The sequence below is a fragment of the Mixophyes fleayi genome, chromosome 5, assembly GCF_038048845.1.
Source record: "Mixophyes fleayi isolate aMixFle1 chromosome 5, aMixFle1.hap1, whole genome shotgun sequence".
Lineage (NCBI taxonomy): Eukaryota > Metazoa > Chordata > Amphibia > Anura > Limnodynastidae > Mixophyes > Mixophyes fleayi.
In genome coordinates, this window is record NC_134406.1 from 5,125,405 (window position 1) to 5,150,498 (window position 25,094).

General features: G+C 40.5%; 1 protein-coding gene across 2 annotated transcripts; it reads left to right on the forward strand.

The window, feature by feature from the left end:
* The first annotated feature begins 1,309 nt into the window (after nt 1-1,309).
* On the forward strand, nt 1,310-23,913 carry LOC142158050 (uncharacterized). Of its 2 annotated transcripts, none has more exons than XM_075211637.1 (5): nt 1,310-1,557; nt 13,985-14,073; nt 19,062-19,700; nt 22,446-22,519; nt 22,729-23,913. In XM_075211637.1, exons 2-5 carry the CDS (start codon nt 14,013-14,015, stop codon nt 22,825-22,827), a joined length of 873 nt encoding a protein of 290 aa, XP_075067738.1. In that variant the 5' UTR covers nt 1,310-1,557; nt 13,985-14,012; the 3' UTR covers nt 22,828-23,913. The 2 variants fall into 2 exon arrangements, with proteins under 2 accessions (XP_075067738.1, XP_075067739.1); XM_075211638.1 differs by lacking the exon at nt 1,310-1,557 and adding an exon at nt 11,186-11,245.
* Nucleotides 23,914-25,094: the final 1,181 nt, after the last annotated feature.

Sequence of the window (25,094 nt, forward strand, 5' to 3'; positions counted from 1 at the left end):
ATGAAGGAGGGCACAGATCGTGTGGATGCAGGGGCGGCAGAGTGTGTGGATGCAGGGGGCACAGAGTGTGTGGAGATGAAGGAGGGCACAGATTGTGTGGATGCAGGGGCGGCAGAGTGTGTGGATGCAGAGGGGGCACAAAGTGTGTGGATGCAGGGGGCACAGTGTGTGGATGCAGAGGGGGCAGAGTGTACAGATGCAGGGGCACAAAGTGTGTGGATGCAGGGGGCACAGTGTGTGGAGATGAAGGAGGGCACAGAGTGTGTGGATGAAGGGGCGGCAGAGTGTGTGGATGCAGGGGGGGCAGAGTGTACAGATGCAGGGGCACAAAGTGTGTGGATGCAGGGGGCACAGTGTGTGGAGATGAAGGAGGGCACAGAGTGTGTGGATGAAGGGGCGGCAGAGTGTGTGGATGCAGGGGGGGCAGAGTGTACAGATGCAGGGGCACAAAGTGTGTGGATGCAGGGGGCACAGAGTGTGAGGGGGCAGAGTGTACAGATGCAGGGGCACAAAGTGTGTGGATGCAGGGGGCACAGTGTGTGGAGATGAAGGAGGGCACAGAGTGTGTGGATGAAGGGGCACAGTGTGAGTTGGCTTTAAATTATTCTTTGACATTAATATAAATGAAAAAAATATATAAAAATATTCTTTTTCCTTGGATTTATGTGTATTATTTTTGCATACAACTAAATAAGTATTTCTGTCCTGACCTAAATACTTATTACATTTTTTTGACCCAACTCCTTATAAAACAGGACTGCTCAGTAATAATTTTGGAGGGGTGCCTTGAACAAATTATGGAGACTCTAAGGGGGCCGCGAACGGCAAAAGTTTGGGAACCACTGGTATAGAGCAATTAACCTAAACAGTACATAGATATAATCTGCATAATCCATGTTACAGGGGATAATTCGGAGTCTCAAACAGTGAGGTCTTTTCCAAAGTTTGTTTTCAGGCGACAAACTCCCCAGACTGAACCGTAAGTTTATATATTTGGATAAATTATTTTGTTTACAAGCTATATATCTGCTTTCTGGAGCTTTTGAACTAGAGAATGTTGTGTACACTTTATTTACAGACATTAAATCCTTGTTTTATTTGTCAGAAAAACCAACTAACCTGAAACCCCAACGTCCACTTTCACAAATATCCCTAAATATTTCATGTGTTTACTGCAGGTAAATTTCTACGCCAGGATTATGCCTCTAATGCCCCCCGTCCCCCTCGTGACTCCACGCTCCATCCTGTCCCATCCTCAACTGTCTTCTACTTCAATCTCTTGTTATTTCCTCTCTCTCTCTGAACATCTGTTTCAGCCATTGTTTGAGATATCTTTTTTTTCTGAGCTCTGTACAATCCAGGATCTAATGAAGTTTTAAGTCATTGTCTGTGCTAATTCAATGCACTTACTGACTGGCTGCCAAATGTGAAATCATTTCCCAAGAGGATAAGGAGGAGACTAAATGTAAAACTAGGATCTTGTGTGTGGGTCCGTGAACAGACCCGTACAAGTCACCATGCTGTGTGTTTGTGTCCAGGATGTAATCCAGCTACAAGGTAAGTTTCTACGTCAATAGAAAAACTTCTATAATTGACCTTGTATTTGTGTTATCCTCAGATCAGTGTAATTATGTTGTGTTATAATTATCACTTCCTCTTATACTCTTACCTTATAGAAATAGGTGATTAAAGAGTTCAGCATTAGGCAACCTCTGCCTCTCCAGCATCGTGGGACTTGTAGTTCTACAACAAATACATTGTGACTGACGTTAGATGAAGTCGTTTTGGACTATTTGCAGAAAAAGTCCTTTATCTGCATGTTTGTGAAATTGATATTTTCTTTTTTTTAAAAAAGTTATATTTTCCAAACAAATAACCAGTCCAAAAGATACAGCTCACCTGATAATATGTAAAAATAAACTATAGTGATGTCCTAAAAAGCAAAATACTGTTTAAAAATACCAAAGAAGTAAAAGAGAAGTGGTCTAGACTTGGATACACCGTAAATCCCACCGCTTACACCAAAAAAATATTTTATATATAAAAACAGAAGCACATAATACCCTCAAATGATTAATATTATTATACTTCAATTGGGGAACAGCTGTCATTTTGTAGAATTTACTAAATAAATATAATTGGTTTCTATAGGCAACATCTCCACTTTTTCAAACCCGCAGCTTGATAAATTTACCCCAAAGAATTAACACTAATAATTCAGGAATATTTGGCACGTTATACCTTCAAAAATAGGGACTCTTGAAGTTCCGGATTTACTTGTGTAGGGTTTGTTCACCTGAAGCTCTAGATTGTGTGTGATATTGTAAATTATTTTACTTTCATAAAGTGAATTATTATTCTTTGGGGCATATTCAATTCCGATCCGATTCGCGGTAACGCGCGTTACCGCGGAAAATGCGCACAACTGCCGGTAATACGGTATCGCAATAACGCGGATTTTCGTACGCAGCCCTATGGATCGGGATCGGAATTGAATATGCCCCTTTGAGTGTTTTTCAGCTGTTCCCAGATTAAAACATAATAACTGTGACCATCTGTGGGTACTTATAGTGCATTGCATGTATGTGTTTTATATTTGAAATAAAATTGAATTATTTATTATGAAACCACTTTGCTGGTGTTTATAATCAATAGACTTGGAGAGCTAGTTATGACTTCATGCACTTCTGTTTTAATATATACCATTTTTCAAAACAACATTACTAAGATGAATACGCAATAAGCAGAGATTGTATAATTTAGAAAACAGAGCCAGTACATACTTTCTATTACTGTAATAATGTAGATTGTTACAAAGTAACTACATCGTTACTCACTTTATGACTCCATAAATGGTAATTAGAATAATTCCCTGGATCCAGAGAGAACTGGAGGTGGCCAAGGACATAACAGAGATCAGATTATTTCCGACTGGTCTGCGTTCTGCAGAGATTGTCACATGCTAAAAAACGAACCACTAGACTTCCCTTTTTAAGGATAGAGTTAATTAATACTAATCTGCTCTTAAGTGTCGATTACAAGTCAAAGCTCTGTAATTAGTGCATGCAATTAACACAAATAATATGAAGAAACATTTAAAAGTTAAATGAACCATCTGTGGAGTAATTCAACCATTCAGATCACTTCTGCGAAGAACTGATTGATACAATGTAAGTATTGTGCCCATATACTGACAGATGCCCAACACTACCCCATATTTGTGAAGTGGTCTAACTTGTAATACTATGTTTGCCATCACATACATTTATACTAGGATCTTATTAGGCTTTGCTGCAGCTGCCTGACACTGAGCACTGCTACTAGTTTACTGTCTATCAGTATTCATTGTTTTCCTAAATCATTTTCCATCTCAGATTCCCATTTGTATTCAATGTGTTAGCGGCCTAGGAGCATAACACATACATTTATCTACAGTAAAATGTCATTTGTCATTTCTCTGCCCAACTTTCATGTATGTGCTCTGTAGTTAGATATTATTACCCTTTTATGTGATAATAACCCAATGTAGTGTCATCTGCAGATATGGACAACTTGGATTCTAGGCTATAAATAGGATTATTAACAAATGTATTAGCCCAATACTGGTCCCTTTGGTACCTTACTATTAACTAAATAGGGTTCCAAATATAACAATCTTTTGTTTTCTAACCGTAATCCAGTTACCTAAATGTTATTTTCCCCATAATCCTAGTATTCATATTTTATGTACCAATCTGTTATGTGGAGCGGTATCAATCCAAGTGTATCCTACACACTGCAGTATCAAATATATCCCATCCACTGAAATACCAAATATAACCCATCCACTGCAATACCAAATATATCCTATCCACTGCAATACCAAATATAACCCATCCACTGCAATACCAAATATATCCTATCCACTGCAATACCAAATATATCCCATCCACTGCAGTACCAAATATATCCCATCCACTGCAGTATCAAATATATCCCACCCACTGCAATACCAAATATATCCTATCCACTGCAATACCAAATATATCCCATCCACTGCAATACCAAATATATCCCATCCACTGCAGTATCACATATATCCCATCCACTGCACTACCAAAATAACCCATCCACTGCAATACCAAATATATCCTATCCACTGCAATACCAAATATATCCTATCCACTGCAGTACCAAATATATCCTATCCACTGCAATACGAAATATATCCTATTCACTGCAATACGAAATATATCCTATCCACTGCAGAACCAAATTTTTCCTACCCACTGTAGTACCAAATATATCCCATCCACTGCAGTACCAAATATATCCTATCCCACTACAATACCAAATATATCCCATCCACTGCAGTACGAAATATATCCTATCCAACTGCAATATAAAATATATCCCATCCACTGCAGTACCAAACATATCCCATCCACTGCAATACCAAATATATCCCATCCACTGCAATACCAAATATATCCCATCCACTGCAATACCAAATATATCCCATCCACTGCAGTACGAAATATATCCCATCCACTGCAGTATGAAATATATCCCATCCACTGCAATACCAAATATATCCCATCCACTGCAATACCAAATATATCCCATCCACTGCAGTACGAAATATATCCCATTCACTGCAGTACGAAATATATCCCATCCACGGCAGCACTAAATATATCCCATCCACTGCAATACCAAATATATCCCATCCACTGCAGTACTGAAATATATCCCATCCACTGCAGTACGAAATATATCCCATCCACTGCAGTACGAAATATATCCCTTTCACGGCAGTACGAAATATATCCCATCAACTGCAGTACCAAATATATCCCATCCATTGCAGTACGAAATATATCCCATCCACTGCAGTACGAAATATATCCCATCCACGGCCGTACCAAATATATCCCATCCACTGCAATACCAAATATATCCCATCCACTGCAGTTAGAAATATATCCCATCCACTGCAGTACGAAATATATCCCATCCACTGCAGTACGAAATATATCCCATTCACGGCAGTACGAAATATATCCTATCAACTGCAGTACCAAATATATCCTATCAACTGCAGTACCAAATATATCCCATCCACTGCAATACCAAATATATCCCATCCACTGCAGTACAAAATATATCCCATCCACTGCAGTATGAAATATATCCCATCCACTGCAGTACGAAATATATCCCATCCACGGCAGTACCAAATATATCCCATCCACTGCAATACCAAATATATCCCATCCACTGCAATACCAAATATATCCCATCCACTGCAGTACGAAATATATCCCATCCACTGCAGTACGAAATATATCCCATCCACGGCAGTACCAAATATATCCCATCCACTGCAATACCAAATATATCCCATCCACTGCAGTTAGAAATATATCCCATCCACTGCAGTATGAAATATATCCCATCCACTGCAGTACGAAATATATCCCTTTCACGGCAGTACGAAATATATCCTATCAACTGCAGTACCAAATATATCCCATCCACTGCAGTACGAAATATATCCCATCCACTGCAGTACGAAATATATCCCATCCACGGCAGTACGAAATATATCCCATCCACTGCAGTACGAAATATATCCCATTCACGGCAGTACGAAATATATCCTATCAACTGCAGTACCAAATATATCCTATCAACTGCAGTACCAAATATATCCCATCCACTACAGTACCAAATATATCCCATCCACTGCAATACCAAATATATCCCATCCACTGCAATACCAAATATATCCCATCCACTGCAATACCAAATATATCCCATCCACTGCAGTACTGAAATATATCCCATCCACTGCAGTACGAAATATATCCCATCCACTGCAGTACGAAATATATCCCTTTCACGGCAGTACGAAATATATCCCATCAACTGCAGTACCAAATATATCCCATCCATTGCAGTACGAAATATATCCCATCCACTGCAGTACGAAATATATCCCATCCACGGCCGTACCAAATATATCCCATCCACTGCAATACCAAATATATCCCATCCACTGCAGTTAGAAATATATCCCATACACTGCAGTACGAAATATATCCCATCCACTGCAGTACGAAATATATCCCATTCACGGCAGTACGAAATATATCCTATCAACTGCAGTACCAAATATATCCTATCAACTGCAGTACCAAATATATCCCATCCACTGCAATACCAAATATATCCCATCCACTGCAGTACAAAATATATCCCATCCACTGCAGTATGAAATATATCCCATCCACTGCAGTATGAAATATATCCCATCCACGGCAGTACCAAATATATCCCATCCACTGCAATACCAAATATATCCCATCCACTGCAATACCAAATATATCCCATCCACTGCAGTACGAAATATATCCCATCCACTGCAGTACGAAATATATCCCATCCACTGCAATACCAAATATATCCCATCCACTGCAGTTAGAAATATATCCCATCCACTGCAGTATGAAATATATCCCATCCACTGCAGTACGAAATATATCCCTTTCACGGCAGTACGAAATATATCCTATCAACTGCAGTACCAAATATATCCCATCCACTGCAGTACGAAATATATCCCATCCACTGCAGTACGAAATATATCCCATTCACGGCAGTACGAAATATATCCCATCCACTGCAGTACGAAATATATCCCATTCACGGCAGTACGAAATATATCCTATCAACTGCAGTACCAAATATATCCTATCAACTGCAGTACCAAATATATCCCATCCACTACAGTACCAAATATATCCCATCCACTGCAGTACCAAATATATCCCATCCACTGCAATACCAAATATATCCCATCCACTGCAATACCAAATATATCCCATCCACTGCAATACCAAATATATCCCATCCACTGCAATACCAAATATATCCCATCCACTGCAATAACGAGAACCAGTCTGCCTCTTACATCCTCATAAAACAATTCAGATAATGTCAGTCGTTAAAATAATGAAATTCAGATTTACCCCTGAAATACTAGAGATCGGTAATTTGTGGTTTATTTATGTTTTCTTCAGCAACCTATGGGTTATTATGTTACGAGCATAATAATACAAAGTGAATTAATGTATCTGATCGGTAACTCAGCATAAATCAGACTTTGCTGCTTCATATATTAATGTTTCTTTCATCCCTTTTTCAAAAAAAATAAAAAATAATGTGAAATAATGGTCTAAAGTCTCTAAACTATAAGGATAATGATACTGCCTGTAATGTCTTGTGGCAGAAGGATGAAAGTATCTACAAAGCTGTTCCCCTTGTTGTATTTACAGGCTGCATCCACATATATGTGCTGAGAGCTCTGTTTGGCCAATTATACACTTGTGTTGGGTTTAAGTACAAAATACGCAAGTGCAAAGTGAACGTGTAACCGCATCTAAGCACTGTGCAGTGCCCATGTGTATCAGTGCTGGACGTAATTCTTTGGTTTTGTGATGCATCACAGATTTTCCGGTTAATTTCAGTGGAAGTTCCCGGCCGTACACTGTATGCAGAAACCTAACTGAAATGAGATTTCTTTGTACCCAATGGTGGTCTCCAAGGGACCTCTAACCCCAACACACCTCAGCCTGCAAGGCTGCAGGCTGAGGTGGCCCAAAAACCCTCCCTGCTTATAAATTGGTGACTTGAGGGTTCCCGTTCATGGACACTAAACCCGTTATAGCTGCTCTCCTCAAGAACTGACACTCTATTGTCTCTCTCCTACCTGTTCTTTATCACGTGCAAATGGGCACTGCCTGCGCCAGTTACTTTGTATTTACTGCAGGTGAAAACATTGGTCCAGGATAGTGTCCTCCATAAACCCACCAATATGCAAGTGCGAGCTCTCGTTAACCACACGGCAAACGAGTATGACATGAAGTGTCAGTGGCCACCATCAATCAGCCTATTATAGCACAGTACAGTGTATCAAGGAGGCTGAAGGGCTGAAAGGAAACAACAGAAATCTGCAGACACATGATATGTTTTCCATGGAAGGAAGCGAAGAATAATACCCGTTATGTGGAAATTAATAATCTTCCTACACTACACTTTTATAAATCATTTAATGTAATCTTTGCAACAGTGCTACAGAGAAGCTGATACATTCATGTTATAACATGAGATATATTTGTTATAATATGAGATATATTACAGCAGGCAAAAATTTATGGCTGTGTGGATTGGAGGTGGGGCCATTGTGGATCCAACATGTAAAAAATGTGGATTGGAGGTGTGGCCAATGGGGATTGGAGGTGTGTCCAGTGTGGATTGGAGGTGTGGCCAATGGGGATTGGAGGTGTGTCCAGTGTGGATTGGAGGTGTGGCCAATGGGGATTGGAGGTGGGGCTAGTGTGAATTGGAGGTATAAAATGATGTAGTATGGGATTTAAACAATTTTTATTTTAATGTAATTTGTTTTGGCAATGTATAACTTTTATTTTTGTTCAATGCTTTGTATTTTTTTAAAGAAAATGCCTGCTAGTCCCTCCTCTTTTTTTGTTTTATACATGATTTATGCATCTTCCAGGAATGGATTGGTAACTCTTGGCTTGTGGGTCAAACACAAGTGTAACACCCTTTTACAAGGTATTATTGAGCGGTTAGCTCCTCCATCTGAATCTATACTATATTTAGGGTAAATACTTGAGATATAAGTACCAAGGACGATTTAGGAAACCCCTCCCTATTGTCCCCTGGTTAAATATAATCTTATACATTCACACAGACAACCAAAATTATGTGTTGTATTATATTTTCATTATATATATATATATATATATATATATATATATATATATATATATATATATATGCTTACATTATTATTTACAGAGAGTAAAGTTCTACTTTCAATATTGTTGCAACATTACATAGCCTTTCATCAAAGCCATTTCCAAAGAAATTATAAACCATATAATATAAAACTCACTTTTTTTCTGTCACAATACTCTAATTTAATGTACTTTATTGCTCAATTCTACTCAATGTTTCTCTTCCTCGCCTCTCACATGTCCTCCCCCTTCTCTCTTGTTTTCCTCACTCAACTGTCTTAATTGTCTCACCCTCTTGTGTCTTGTACTATATGTTGGATAAGACATAGCAGGTGCAGCTCTAACTCCTGAGGCTCAAAATCTTTCTGTATGTCCGTTAGATGAAGATTGTTACTCCTCATTCCATTTTATGTGTTCCCTTGGCTGTCTTGGAGGTCAGTTAGCTCTGATTGAGCATCCCAAAGGTCTTGCTACATTGAGTGTTGGCATGTCTTCAGTTCCCCATGCTCATTTTCTAAGGGATCAGTGTAGTTGCCCAAGCACTCTATTTCATATCTTAACTGGCCTTGGGTATCTTGGACGTCTTGGTGAATTGCTATTTGCATTGCATTTGTTTCCAATAAAAGTGTGGCAACGTCTTACCTTGTCTGTTTTTCGGCTTGTGGGCTCATCTTTCTTGCAAATAATTTCTTGAGCACTTTTTCCCCTCGTAGGCATAATTAATTTGGGTTTTCTCATTTAGGACAAGACAGTTATACTAGTAAGATCACCGACACTTCAAAGGTTTAATCTCTAAAGTTTAAGTCCCAATACAGGATAGTCAATCACAGAGTAGTATGTATCATTGGTCACAAGGTAGGGGGAACTATCTTTTTCAATATTATTGTACCACTTCCCATGTTAAACAATGGCAGAAGTTTGAGCTAAAACCATTCTGGATGTGCTAATTTATCACCCTCACATGAGAAACGCTCTGGTACAAGGGGTGCTATCAGGAATATTGTTCTATGGCCTCATTAGTGCTATGAGACCTTTCTCAGTCTGTAGGATGAATTACTTTTGCTGCCAGTAAGATTTAGGTGTAGCTGTGGAGCTTGGCCTCCACATGGGGGCTAAATGGGTGCTGACGGATAAGAAAAGCCAAATCAGGGCACGTGGTGAGAAGATGCATGGGTTGGGAGACGTTCTTCAAGGTTCCTCAACTCTGTTCTATTTCCTCCAAGACCTTTGTGAGTGCTGCAGGAACCTACAGAGTCTATTCAGTGCTAGTCCTCAGCCACAGTGTTGCCTCTGCTACCTGGCTTTCCCATGGTTGAGAGTGCTGCACCTCCGGTAAGGCAGGGACGCTTGTTCCTCCATGTGTCTCTGTGTTGGACCTCAGCAGTCCTGGGTTCCGGATTATCAGAGTGTCCTGCTCATTGATGGAAGGTGTTGGCAATAAATATGCTTTACTGTTTGATAAAATATGATGGGTATTGAGGTGTTACCCATCCCTTCTCGTGGAGATCCGTGCATGGACCCCAGATTTTATCAATTTCAACGAACGACAAGGAAAATATTTTCATTGTTTTCAAAATAGGTGGAATGAAGTATGGTAGATTTAGGTGCACTTAGCGGCAAATAGGATAAGAATCAGAAACTTCATTCTTTCCATCCTTATTAAATAGGCCCCTTAGTTTGTAAAAAGGAACGTGCACAGGAATGATGTCTAAACGTCTGTATATCAAAGGCCTGAAAATTGGCCTGGATACAACACCCTGTTAGTGGAACATAGTATCTCATTGTGTCCTGTTATCCAATGCCATGTTTTATTTCTGTTAAACAGAAGGAAACTCCCGCAGACAGCTCAATGATGGCATTACACCAAGTATTGTTTGCACTGGACTCGGATCTGATTAATCCCTGTAGACCTGATATACAGACACAGTAACAACGGGAGGTCCACCTGTTTATGGCTGCTCTCCATTGCATAGAGTGGAAACTGTAGTTCTGTTTTTATGCACAGTGACAAACATGTGCCCTACGATTGTTGTTGTGAGTAAAAACAGAATTACGCCCCCTTTACAATGTGTCCTATTTTTACTCTTATCTTTTCATAAACCTTTTAGGGGGCGTGCTTACAATCTGAGCATGAGGAATGATGTTTCTCCAGATGTATCTATGTGCTCTGTCTGAGGCCCAATATACAGTATATCTGTGCAGCGTCTGCAGTGTGAAAGATGGGACCTTTCATATATGTGGCGCTGCGGAATTTTTGACGATATATAAATAAATGATGATGATGGCACAAATAACCCAACGTGATTGTGTGATAAAGCCAGGCATTCATTGTACAAGGTTTTTCATGTTATTTTCTCCACTCGACAGACAGAACAATATGTCAGAACTATCAGGTTCTCTACAAGACACCGCATGTCCTGGCAGTCATGGGGGAGTATAAGGGGGTATGTCATACTGCACTGCGACGCCTTACATCTGGAACACAAGTTCACTTGTGTGCAGTTCTTTAAGTTGTTTAAGCTGTGACCTTGTTGTAAATCGGAGGAAAGTAAACAAATCTGCGATACTACTGACTGCAGACAAATATTTTAGGCTGCATCTAAAGTTAAATGTAGGGATAGACTCCCAACTTTTGTAGTCATGCAGTCGGGACATAGAGTGCTTTCCGGCAGGGTGTGCACATGAAAGGGGTACATCACTATGGGGCATGGCTAGACCTCTTAGGCTGCCCTTACCCCTTACATGCATTCACGGGCACCGGTGGCAGAAGGGTGGTGAACCGGGCAGACTTTCCAAAAGTCCTACAGTCAGGACAGACCCCTGAAATCGGGACAGTTGGTTGGTATGGACTGGTAGAAATGACCCGGGTTCTGTTGTGGCAGTGGAGGGTGGTTACCGATGGGTACATAATGGTGAGATTGAAGTGCCATTAATGTTACGTTGTGCTGCTAGAGGAAAGAGATGACTCCCTTAGAGAGGAGTGGTGGTCACTGATTGTGGATGGGGGGCTGTGTACAGTATGATGCGGCACAGATAGTTTGATGTGTAGTTTAGTCACATTCTACCTCCCACCCAGGAGATTATCCCACCGTCCCAAACACTGGGACTGTTAGTACGGCAATGAGTGGGTGTTATGTGCACCTATCACAGTCATGGCCAGGGGTGTTTTTAGGGGAGAGGAGTGGGGTCTTGGACTTGCCTGAGACATGTATGTATGTATGTATATGTATGTATATATATGTATGTATGTATGTGTATGTATGTATGTATTTATGTATGTATGTGTATGTATGTATGTATATATGTATGTATGTGTATGTATGTATGTATGTATGTATGTATGTGTATGTATGTATTTGTATGTATGTATGTATATTTATGTATGTATGTATGTCTATGTAGGTATGTATGTATGTATATTTATGTATGTATGTATGTCTATGTAGGTATGTATATGTATGTATGTATGTATGTATGTATGTATATCTATGTATGTATTTATATGTATGTATGTATGTATGTATGTATGTATGTCTATGTATGTGTTTGTATCCAATCTGGTAACTGTCCTAAAATGTGGGAGAAGCTTCAGCTGTCTGTAGTGAGTGGGGAGGTAAAACTTTAGTGCTGTGTAATGTTGTGGGTTACATTAAGCATTGTAGTGGGTACATCTGGTTTAAGCGCCTCAAGGTTCTGTTGTCATCATTACATGTTTGAATGTCTAAATGTACAGTACAGTCATGGCCAAAAGTTTTGAGAATATTATTTTTCACAAAGTCTGCTGCCTCAGTTTTTATGATGGCAATTTGATGGCAACTCCAGAATGCCATGAAGAGTGATCAGATGAATTGCAATTAATTTCAAAGTCCCCCTTTGCCATGAAAATAAACTTTATCCCAAAAACAACATTTCAACTGCATTTCAGCCCTGCCACAAAATGACCAGCTGATATCAGGTCAGTGATTCTCTTGTTAACACAGGTGAGAGTGTTGACGAGGACAAGGCTGGAGATCACTCTACATGCTGAATAACAGACTGGAAGCTTTTAAAGGAGGGTGGTGCTTGAAATCATTGTTCTTCCTCTGTTAACCATGGTTAGCTGCAAGGAAACATGTGTAGAATAAAAAAGAAAGAAAAGCAGTACTACTTCCAATGAAGGAAACATGTGTAGTCATTATTGCTTTGCACAAAAAGGTCTTCACAGGCAAGGATATTGCTGCTAGTAAGATTGCACCTAAATCAACCATTTATCAGATCATCAAGAACTTCAAGGAGAGAGGTTCAATAGTTGTGAAGAAGGCTTCAGGGCGCCCAAGAACGTCCAGCAAGGGCCAGGACCGTCTCCTAAAGTTGATTCAGCTGCAGGATCGAGGCACCACTAGTACTTAGACTGCTCAGGAATGGCAGTAGGCATGTGTGCCTGCTGCCATTCCTCCAAGCATTGATTAGGCAATAATGGGCGGCCATCAGTCAGTATGTGTCCCAGAAGTTGATTGACAGCATGCCAGGGCAAATTGCTGAGCTCTCCAAAAAGAAGGGTCAACACTGCAAATATTGACTCTTTGCATAAACTTAATGGAATTGTCAATAAAAGCCTTTGACACTTTTGAAATGCCTGTAATGTTACTTCAGTATACCATAGCAACATCTGACAAAAAGGTCTAAAAACACTGAAGCAGCAAACTGTGTGATAACCAATACTTGTGTCATTCTTAAAACTTTTGACCATGACTGTATGTTACTGGTATATTTACAGTGGTCGAAGTGGAAATTTAGAAGTATAAAAAAATGTAATGATAATGTAAGTGACTGGAATGTGATCGTGTTACAATGTAGCAGTAGGAGAAGTGGCGATATGACATACCCCGTATACCCCCCACTTCCACCATTATATATATATATATATATATATATATATATATATATATAAAGTGAGTGACTGGAATGTGATAGTGTTACAATGTAGCAGTAGGAGAAGTGGCGATATGTCATACCCCGTATACCCCCACTTCTACCACTGCGTATATGTTACTGGTATATAATAAGCTTTTATGCTGACCGTCCTCTGTTTGATACACAGTTTTGTATTTAGGAAAGGGCCTGTCCTGTGTATCAGTGGTCAGACTAGTATGAGCCACTCATCCAAGTAAAGTATCTAATTATGTGTTGAATTTGATCTTCAGGTCTCTGGACAGCTGACTCAGGAGGACCATGAACCAACGACAAGACATGACTCTCTACGTACTCCTGCTCGGTTCACTAATATTTTATGGTAAGTTTCCCTAGAGAGGACCCTGTAATTTTCGGTTTCATTTAACAGATTCTTCTGTTCTAAAATCAGAATTGCATTTAAATGATTTTGTTTCTTAATTTTGTATTTTTACATAATTGCATTCTACTTATAAGGTGTCTTAATATTCCCCAGCACTGTACATAAGACGATAAACGATTTGACACATATCCGAACAGAGATATTAGGTGGTCAGGATACTATCTGCAATCTATGATGGAAAGGGGCTTGTGAGACACAAGAAACAGGAAGGTTTTAGGAGCAACGCTAAGGTTGTGAGATTGTCGGTTGTGTACAGAATTAAACAGTAGAGATGTAAGCGGGATAGTATGAAGGTACTAAAGATTTGGAGGGTGGAAGAGAGTCTGTTTTTGGAGTAAGGAATTCTATAGAGTTGGTGCTACTTTGAAAAGTCTTTGAAGAGACAGTGGAGAGGTTACCGGAATGGTGGACGCTCTGAGATCACAGGAAGAGTGAGGGGGACAGTTGGTAAAGAATTTACAAATAAAAGAAATAGGAGATAAGGAGGAGAGGAAGCTTGTGAGAGAGGGTTGATTGGGTGGTTGGGGAAGGGTAGAGAGAAGATATCTACTCACGTGTACCTATGGTAGGGTTTGGTATGTAAGAAGAGGCATCTTCTGAGGGGAGGACAGACATCAGCAAGTGTCTGATCTGCAGGACCTCACAAAATTTAGGCTGCTAAGTGGGGACCTTCTGTTGTAGAGAAGCAAAGGTCTAGGTCCCCCCTGAATACCTCAGTCCAGTTTGTATCCAGTGTTGGGAGGACCTAGGGAGGATGCTTGGAAGAAACTCGGGATTGCTCCAAAGAGGAGTTATGGGTGAATTCAGGGGGGGGGGGGGGGTAGATAGAATCTATTCCCATGGGCGTTCCAGATCTTAGTTGAAAATCTAAGAGTCAGTAAACTGCTTGCAATCTAATGTCTCTGGATAGGCCCAGCACAGAAGAGAGGGGGGCTAAGGTATCTAGTCACAATCTCGAGCCAGGATAATGTTAGAAAACGGGAAAATCTGTCAGGTATTTGGCGCAGTTGAGTAGCCCAATAATAGAGCTTGAAATCATGGAAATTTCAACCTCTTGTGAGTTACTTAAGTATCCATAAGCAATTCTCCAAAATATTTTATCGTCTCTTCTATTAATTAAAGGAATTTGAACATTTCCAAGAAAGCCGAGGTGAAGGATCAGTATTTTGTACCTCATTAAGATGCCAGTAAATTGTGTGGGATCCTGTAGTTATCATCTTAATATGCCCCTGATGTTCATCTATCCATTCCCGAAATTCTATGGTGGTGCTACCCATTGTGTTCCACAGGGACAGCTTAATAAATAAACCACAGAAGATAATTGACAACAATAAAGATATCAAGTATTTGTGTAGTCTATGTACCCTTCAATGCGAAAAAAACATTCTGTTCATGGGAAACAGACCTAGGAGTGACATTGCCCCTCAGTCTGCATTTCCCACATATCATTCATGCATTATTGCATATTACATTTTATTTGGCTTTCTAAGTATAGCAAACGGGTCCGCTGGGAGTTGTTTCCATCCCAGACGAATTTGGTTAGAGTTTTCTGAATATTCATAGGGGACCCGAACCGGGAACTTCTGGAAAAAACAGAAAAGTCTAGGAAGTATATTCATCTTAGCTGCTGTGATCATTCACAGCCACAATATTACAAGTGATCTCCAAGAGCTTCCATCTTTTAGATAAGTCTAAGGAAGTTTTCTCCGTAGAGAGAATTATAAGAGGGTGAGACATCTAAAACTAAAACTAGACCCAAGACTCATCCTAGTGGCAGCCAGTGGCGCACGCAGGAGGGGTTTCTGAGTCTCCAGAAACCCCCCCCCCCTGTGCTAACTAAGTGGCCGCTATAGCTGCACTGTCCTATACAGCAGCCGCGGCGCTGTCAAAGAAGCGCCCGCGGCGGTGCTGTAGTGTATACAGCACCGCCGCGGACGCTTCTTAGACAGTGCCGCGGCTGCTGTATAGGACAGCGCTGAAGAAACGGAGCTGCTGCCGACAATCCTCCGTTCGCCCCTGGCAGCAGAATGTTGAATGAACTGTGGAGGAGACAGGAGATTATGTGGAAGGCCAATAAGGAGATTACACCCATTTAATAGAATTTTGCAAGTGACTGTGGGCCTGAGTCATTAAAGAGAGCAAAGCAAAAAACAATGAGTAATTTTGCACCTTGGGAAAACCATGTTGCATTGGTGGGGGGAGGTAATTTACAATGTGGGGGCAGATTTATAGTTGGGGTAGTGCATGTTCTAGATCAAATTTAATTTTCAATGTAAAAATAAAATTATCTGGTATGTATGTGCTACATAAAAAAGCAGCCAGTATTTATCTAATGTGCAACATAATAAACTAATTTGCACCCCTCGCATTGTAACATGGTTTGTCCAGGAGCAAATTTACACAATTGTTTTTTTGCTTTGCTCTCCGTAATGAAACAAGTTTTATATGTGAGGAGTGAAGAGGATGCAGAATCAAAGATGAGACAAAGATATTAGATATTATGTTGTGTGAGTGACAGAGCATTAGAGCCAATTCGCATGTCTGAATTGTAAGCTCTTTGGCTATCAAAATGAAAACAAAAATCAATCATATTGTTATCTGATTCTTTTTAACACTCACTCTTATGTATAATATTGTCCTGGCGCTCTTAGTGACCTACATTATAGTATGTTTATTACATATTTCTCTATTCTGTATCGGTTACTCTATTTAGCAAACCCTTATGAAAGTTGTCTTGTTTACAAATTGATGATTTTTTGTTGTTCTGCTACCTGATGGCGCTCAAATACCAAAGCTAAAGTGACTTGGATTTGCAATTTTGGTCAAAGAGTCATTTAGAGGCCCCTGATTCTGAACAAAATGATACAGTGAATTAAAAGAAAAGTAAAATGTATTTGAAAACATTAAGTATTTGTATATATTATATCATGTTACCCATTATCTTATGGAAACATCTTGGGTAAACCACTTGCACCAGTCAATCTCATCGTTCCTCATACTCACCCCGTGTACTTTAATAGTTAAAGATTTTTCAGTTTACTCATCTATTCAGAGATCTGTGGAACATTGTCTTATGCTGTTCACAGACACTATGTTTTTATGTACTTTAATGGAATAATCTTATTCTAAAAGATCTTTTCTTTTTTTTTACTGTGTTATGTTGTTTGTAATAAATTGTTTATTGTATTGTTTGTGACATACTCTCTTTTTTTATGTAAACAAAATACAGTAATAACTTGATTTAAAAATAAATACTTTTTTTTCATTGAACAATTTGTACATACGCAGAGTGATCTTATATTGTGAAACATTGCTTAATCGTGATCATTCACTCTGCCGAAAACGCAAATCAGATACAGAAGTGTTTTCAAGTAGTGGGAGATAAAAATGATTGCTATTGTCGGAAATGATAGTTTTGAAAGATTGGATTAGATGGTGTTATGCTGACGTGCTACAAAATTTTAGTAAGTGATTGAATGTGATAAAAATCATTGTCTGTGGGCTCCTTTAGACTTTTTTTGGAATTCCAGAGTAGCTGCAATTATTGGAGGACTTGTTTCCTGAGCCTAATTTATTAATGACTCTGATCCTGTGGGTCCCTGTTCGCTGTCTTGGCAACCAACATTTACTGTGTACATAAGTCACAGAAATAATTATACTGTTTATAGAGTAGTATAATAATATATGAATAGTGCCAAATGGCAATCCGCCATGTCAGTAAATCGTATAAATAAGAAAATATACTTCATATTTGGACACATAAGATTCTCTGTGATGAAGATGTAGCGGGATCCTGTCTGGTAGTCTCAGAGTCTCTACGCGTTTCACCCACATCTGGAGATTCTCCTGGACAAGGTCCCATGTTGTTAGGAAATCCTGTATTCATTCTCTCCGCTCAGAGTCTTCTTTTGGCAGCTGTTTTATTTCCTCATCCTGTAGTAAGGAAACACTTGTAACAATAAAAAATATCAGAGGTACTTTCACAACCGGGGGCAAACGTAACATTTCCAAAGGGGGGTTTGTAAGGGGGGAATTCGATTAGCCGTGAGACGCCGCCTGACTTTGCGACTAATACGGTACAGACTCTCCTCTCCTCTCCTCCTCTTATCTCTATGGGACGCAAGGGAAAATGAGGCGAGATTGTGTCTTTGAAGACACATTGTGACGTCTCACAGCAAACTGAATTCCCCCCCAAATGTTTGATTTCAGGGCAAAGCCAACAAAAAGCAAAACTCCCTCCCCAAAACTTACAACAAGAAGTTGCAGCCGACACTTCTGTAGTCAAATTGTTTTACAGTAAATAAAAAGTGCGATTGGGTCACATATCGAACCTAGAATGATACCAAAAGAACCAAGAATAGATAATTAGCTTCAGGCGGCCATGGAGAGCTGATACCGCATCTTGATGTTTGGAGTAGAGCTGTACAGGAGTTGGGGTTCACAGAAGGTGGGTGAGAGAGCGAAGGGGAAGGAAGACGGTTAATGGTGTTGAATGCTAGAGGTGCATTGTGCAAATGGGTCAGAAAACACGATTGGACGGTAGGGCACTTGAAGGCTATACAGAGAGGTAGCGACCCTTTTGTGGTTTAAGCCAACATACTGTATATGACAATGCCTCAATTCATTATGAGTTAGAGACATCACTCAGTGCCTCATGCCTCAGTGCCTCATGTCTTAGTGATGTCACCAGTTTGTAGCGAATCGTTAGGCTGCGTTCTCATGAATATCACATGAGCTTAAACTGACTGCCCCCACTGTTTGCCTGCAACAGGTATAATCAATACTAATACTTGTGTAACAGAGTATTATTTTATGCTCTCTTGTCTATGCTTGCGATATCCGTTCTATCTCTTCCTGATTACTTTTTGGGTTTTGTATCTGTTTTACACAAGGACATGGTAAAAGTCAATTTCCTCCTGTTGTTTCAGATTTCACGCTGGCATGGGCACAGAATGCCCCCTCAGATGCCAGTGGGGACTCCAGACCCCCTCAGTCACCAACCCTGTTTAACATTCTACCCGGGAGGAATCTCTCTATAACGCTGGATCCCAGTATGTCACCGGCTCTTACCACTGACAGTGACCCCTCCATACAAGACACTATGACTGGCGAGGACAGTGCCACAATGCTGCCTACCGCTACCAGTCAGATCAGTGCCACTACACCACCATCATCTACAAGTAAGTGTCTCTCCACTGAGCTACCTTCTACTACAGGAAACGATGGCGCCGGCAGAGCGCATGTTACTGGCGAGAGCAGTGCCAACATGTCACCAGCAACAGGTGAGAAAACCACCAACGTGACATCAACTACAGGACTGAACAGCACCAGCATCCCAACAAATAAAAGCAATACCAGCACCAACACGACAACAGTAAGTGGGAGCAGCACCAGCACTTCATCTTCTGCAAGTGAAGACACCCCCGGAGTGGCATCTAGTACAGTGACTGGCAGCTGTGTGATGCCCGTTACAACCAATAAGTCCATGGCCAGTCTGAGAAGTTCAGTTGATGCTGTTGTGAACCCGAGAACAGCGAAGAGGGGCGCTCATGTCACCAACATGGCTGGTGAGTTATGGACATTCGATACCTAGTGACCAGTCACGTCTATCTGTATATTTTCTGTGCCGCAGTTATTTAATTTCCCTATTGTACAAGCAGGGCCGGATTAACCCGAGGTCTAACTGGGCTGCAGCCCAGGGGCCTTGGGATTCCAGGGGGCCCTTGAAAGTGCTCAGCTGCATTATTGATCGGTTGCTATTGATCAATGCTGCTGAGCACTTTCACTGCGGTCCTTCCCCGGTGCCTGAGTCTTCTTACTGAGGAGATCTCGTGAGTCTCACTCTCACGAGATCTCCTCAGTAAGGAGTGTACAGTGCGCCGGGGAAGGACTGCAATGCCAGGAGAAGGAGGTAAGAGCCTTGGGGGCTGGGGCGGCTCGGCTCACAGGGTGGGCTCACCGGGGGGGGGGGGGGGCGGCTCGGATCACGAGGGACAGGGCCATCTTTTCCATTGGGCACAATGGGCAGCTGCCCGGGGGCCCCACGGGCAAGGGGGCCCCATAGGCAGGGCTCTTAATGAGAATAAATAATCCTGCAAAAGAAAAAAACCTGCAAAAAAAACCTACAAGGTCACTGAGCAAGTACATCTATCTATCTCTATCTCTATATATCTATATCTTTATCTAGGGGCCCCGGTGCACTGCTTTGCCCAGGGGCCCATAATGTTGTTAAGATGGCCCTGACGAGGGGGGCCTCACCAGGGGGGGGGGGAGCCTCACAAGGGAATGGCCTCCATTCCCTTAATCCGGCCCTGTGTACAAGCTGTAAAAACAGCCGAAGATCTCAATGTGATTCTCAGGCCTATAGCCTCCACCCCTGTCCCTTCCACAATTAGTTCCAGGCCCCAGGCACTCGCCTATACTGTCTTCTGAATAATTCATAACACGGTGAGATTAGCACCAATCCAGCAGCGTTGTGAGATATCATCTCTCTGCATCAACGACGCCTAAAATACAGGTTTCTGTCTAAAGAGGAGCCAGCGGTTACATTTACAAATATGCAATGTCAACTTTTTAGAAATGTATCAAAAGTAAGATTATTTCATATTATGTATGTGGAAACCTCTGTAGGATCCTCGCCAGACCTCCTGTCCGTCAGCTTATTGCAGGATTTGGCCACGAACCTCCAGATACTGTCTGATAACAGAGAACAATTGCTTGCACTAAGCTACACAGCAAAAGTGTTTGTGCAAGGAGAAATCCCCGGAGATTTGTGATGGTATTATATTCATCCAATGACATCACTGAATTCATTCATGACTATGATTCAGTGATGTCACTGATTCCTAATGGTCTGAAATAGTGTTAAATAAATATAGACATACTGCGTGCTTATATTAAATATATTTGCAGACCAGCCCTTATTTTAAACACAGCTTAGAATAAAAAAAATTGGAAACTTGTTTATTCATCTAACCCTTTGTTTTGCAATATAAATATCTGTAATATTATTGTAGGCTTAGTGCTCCCTCTAGTGAGCACACTTGGAGCTACAGGACATTATTTTATTTCTTATTTATGTCGGCAATGAACACTTCTATTTTGTTTAAATATTTCCCCATATATTAATAGGTAAGCATAGCACTGAGGATGTAATAAATAACATACACATTTACAGAGCTTTCAATTAATTCTTTGTTAGGACAAATTCTCTGTGTGTCCAAACCAACCTCTGTAACATTTGCATCCAGCTAAAATATCCACTTGGAGAAGTATGAACAGGCGCTTATAGAAATGTATTCTCAATTGTTCCATCTGTATGATGTCATCCTGTCCATTTCTGTGTATCGTACATATATACCGCTGGGTATGTGTCTCACTAGTACTTGGGGGACTATAGACCCTTTCTCTCCAGTCCTAATTCTGGTCCTGGGCACCCCCATGATAGGAGTGGATGATGGAGACCCCCCAATTGTTTTACAGTTAAAGTATCCCATCAGGAGGGATTATCAGCAGGGAGAGAGGGTCTTCTGTCTTCCTCATAGTGGGATCGTTTTGATGGTATCAAATAACCAGACTGATTTGTCATCATATCCTCCTGTGGAGAACCCGTCCATGGTGTTTATATTATTATCCTTTATCTGTATAGCACCCACCTATTCTGTGGTGCTGTACAATCAGGAAATTCAACTTTGTTAACAGTCCAGTAGTAGAACCAAAAGGTATGAGGATCCTGGTCGCGAGAGCTTACAATCTAAAAGGAGCTTCGGATCATGCAACTTCATATTAAATTAAAAAAGGACCGATCATCAGTCTGTCATTTTCTTTTAATGTGGAGTTCCGTTTGGCTACAAAAGGACAAAGCCGCTAATTTATAATTAAATCCTTCCCGTGAGAGTGTAAGCTCCTGAGAGTAGGGCCCTCTAATCCTTGTGTCCCACTTCTCCTGTTACCTCTTTTTTGCACCTTTACACTACACCCGGGCATTGGTCTCGTTCTCTCCCTTGCTTTAGCATCTCCACAGCTAGCTCTAATCCTGTAAGCTGTGCCCACACTCCAGGGCACCGATCAGCTGCTTTAGGTCTCTCCTCACCTCTCCACCTTCCCTTTTTTAGTTTCTAAGTGTTCTAGAATTCACCTTCACCTCCCTGCTCTCATCTGGGATGATAGTTTAACTGCACTATGTTTTTGTATTGTCCTGTATGACATGTTCTGTTCCGTCCTACGCTCTCTGTACGGCGCCGTGGGCCCTTGGTGGTGCCATATAAATAAAAAATAATAATAATAAAATAATTTCTATAATTTCCTTTCAGGTAGGATTTCATTGAGGGTGAAGATTCGGAGCAGTGTTTCTATGCACGAAGCCCTCAGACTATTTTCAGAAAAGGTAATTTTATTAATCTTCGATATAAATCGACAAAATATCTCTAGCCTTGGTCCATCACTCTTTGTTTTGCACCGGCGAATGTTAATTATAATACTAATAATAGTAATAATAATAATATGACATCTTTAATGCACAGACATCTACCAGCGCCTTCCGTTTCCCCCGATTCTATCCTTGTGTACTAATAATTGTTATTTATATTCTACTAGGCCTGTGACCTGATTATGAAGCCCCTGCGGCTTACAGACATTGTTTTGACCTTGGGACCGGACAGAACATTGATAAAGTGTTTGGATGTTGGCATCTAACAATGTTGCCGTCCGTTTTGTTGGAGGATCCAGCCTGGAATCTCATCTACGATCTATTGATAGACACAGCTGCAATAAGGAACCATTTCTATGTGATACAATGTGATACAATACAGACAAGGAACAAGCTGGAACCATTGTAGAAATATTCATTCTTCTTCTTCCAGGATGTATGAGAAACGCGTGGTACAAGCGATGAACCTTCTAGCTGATACATTTGTGTATGAAGCTGTTGCACTGAGTGTGTAAGGCTTGTGGATATACAGATAGAGAATGTAACTGGAGACTGAGTGAAACTTCCCATAATCCCCTGTGTGCTGGGAACACCTGTCTGATGTTTCCGTGAATTGACCTGACGCAGTTTACTGACCATTTTGCTGTGTTTATTGAACTCAGTTAGTGGATCTCACTTTCTTTGAGTGATTCTGACAAATGTTCTAGAGGTGGGTGCCTCAAATCTGAGATGTGGATAACCTAGGGGGGATTGGCGGAACTTTTATAAAGCCTGACAGCCAACTAATTGTTACAATTTCAACTTTATTATTTTATTAATATATAGTGTGGCAAATGTTTAGAAACAGCAGCTTTCCTAACGCTGACGGTTCCATGCAGATGAACAATACTCAGCTTAGTAGCAATAATTGTGCAAAACAAGCCAAGCTATAAATATATATATATATATATATATATATATATATATATATACACACACACAAGTTAACCCGTGCATGATACTCATGCATTCTAGTCAAATCAAGCTACTTAAGGTGTTAAAAAGGTTGTTGTCATGCATTTGGGGCTAGGCCAGGCCTCCTCAGGGGGAGAGCGTTACTTCCCGACGCAAGCGCCCTTTTTTAACGTGGCTTTGTCCACATGTCACCACCTCATCATTTTTCTCCATCACCTCATCCTTCATCTTTATCGCCACATCTATCCAGATGTCTATCCAGACACAGGGATCTCTCTCAGCGGTCCTGAGTATCACACTCTTTTTGCTCTGTCACCCCCGGCAACCACCAACCACTCCCCACTGTCACCCCCGGCAACCACCAACCACTCCCAACTGTCACCCCCGGCAACCACCAACCACTCCCAACTGTCACTTCTCCTTCAAGAAATATATATATATTTTATTAAAATCTTTATAAACACTTTTAACAATTAACAAATTAAATTAACAAATTAAAAACATCTTAGTATACCAAATGTCAGCACTTTCTGAGTTTTTTTCCCCACACACACTAAGAATTTAGTAGGTCAGTGTATAACTTCGCCCAGCAGGTGGCGCTGCAGCTTGTTTTTTTTTTCCCACACACAGACACACGCCACTAGGCTTTTATATAGTACAAGTTAACCCGTGCATGATACTCATGCATTCTAGTCAAATCAAGCTACTTAAGGTGTTAAAAAGGTTCTTGTCATGCATTTGGGCCTAGCCCAGGCCTCCTCAGGGGAAGAGCGTTACTTCCCAACGCAAGCGCCCTTTTTTAACGTGGTTTTGTCCACATGTCACCACCTCATCATTTTTCTCCATCACCTCATCCTTCATCTTCATCGCCACATCCTTCATCAAGCTAGTTAAGGTGTTAAAAACTCCCCACTGTCACCCCCGGCAACCACCAACCACTCCCAACTGTCACTTCTCCTTCAAGAAATATATAGGTCAATGTATAACTCTGCCCAGCAGGTGGCGCTGCAGCTTGTTTTTTTTTTTTTCACACACGCCACTAGGCATTTATATAGTAGATATATATATATATATATATTATATATATATATATATATATATATATATATATATATATATACATATACATATATACACATATACACACACACACACACACACACACACACACACACACACACACACATTGTATGGTAAATTATATGGATATTTGAATTCACAGGGGAGATCCGACACCATATAAGATTATGACACACAGGTCAAGTGCTTTTAAACAGTTCACTGATATCCGTGGTAGCTCTATATATCTGGAATAATTTACAGCAGTAGCGGAGCGTTCCTTATAATAATATAATAATTACTAATGAAAATTGAAGTGGTGACATCATACATATATTAATTACTAGTCATAATACAATATAAGATGTTATATAAATGTTACGTACAAAAGCAAAAAAATGCAATGATGTATTCTGCTGGTCTTTCATACACTTAATAAAATAAGTTGACCGTGTATATACTTCTATCATTGATCATGAGTTTTAGACATCTACTTGTATTCATTTATGTCTCTCTCCCG

Bases quoted from the DNA above. Each gene is read 5' to 3' on its own strand.
- LOC142158050 (XM_075211637.1), top strand. From the start codon at position 14,013: ATGAACCAACGACAAGACATGACTCTCTACGTACTCCTGCTCGGTTCA. The intron at 14,074-19,061 runs GTAAGTTTCCCT...CTGTTGTTTCAG, and splicing joins CGGTTCACTAATATTTTATG to ATTTCACGCTGGCATGGGCA. The intron at 19,701-22,445 runs GTGAGTTATGGA...ATTTCCTTTCAG, and splicing joins TCATGTCACCAACATGGCTG to GTAGGATTTCATTGAGGGTG.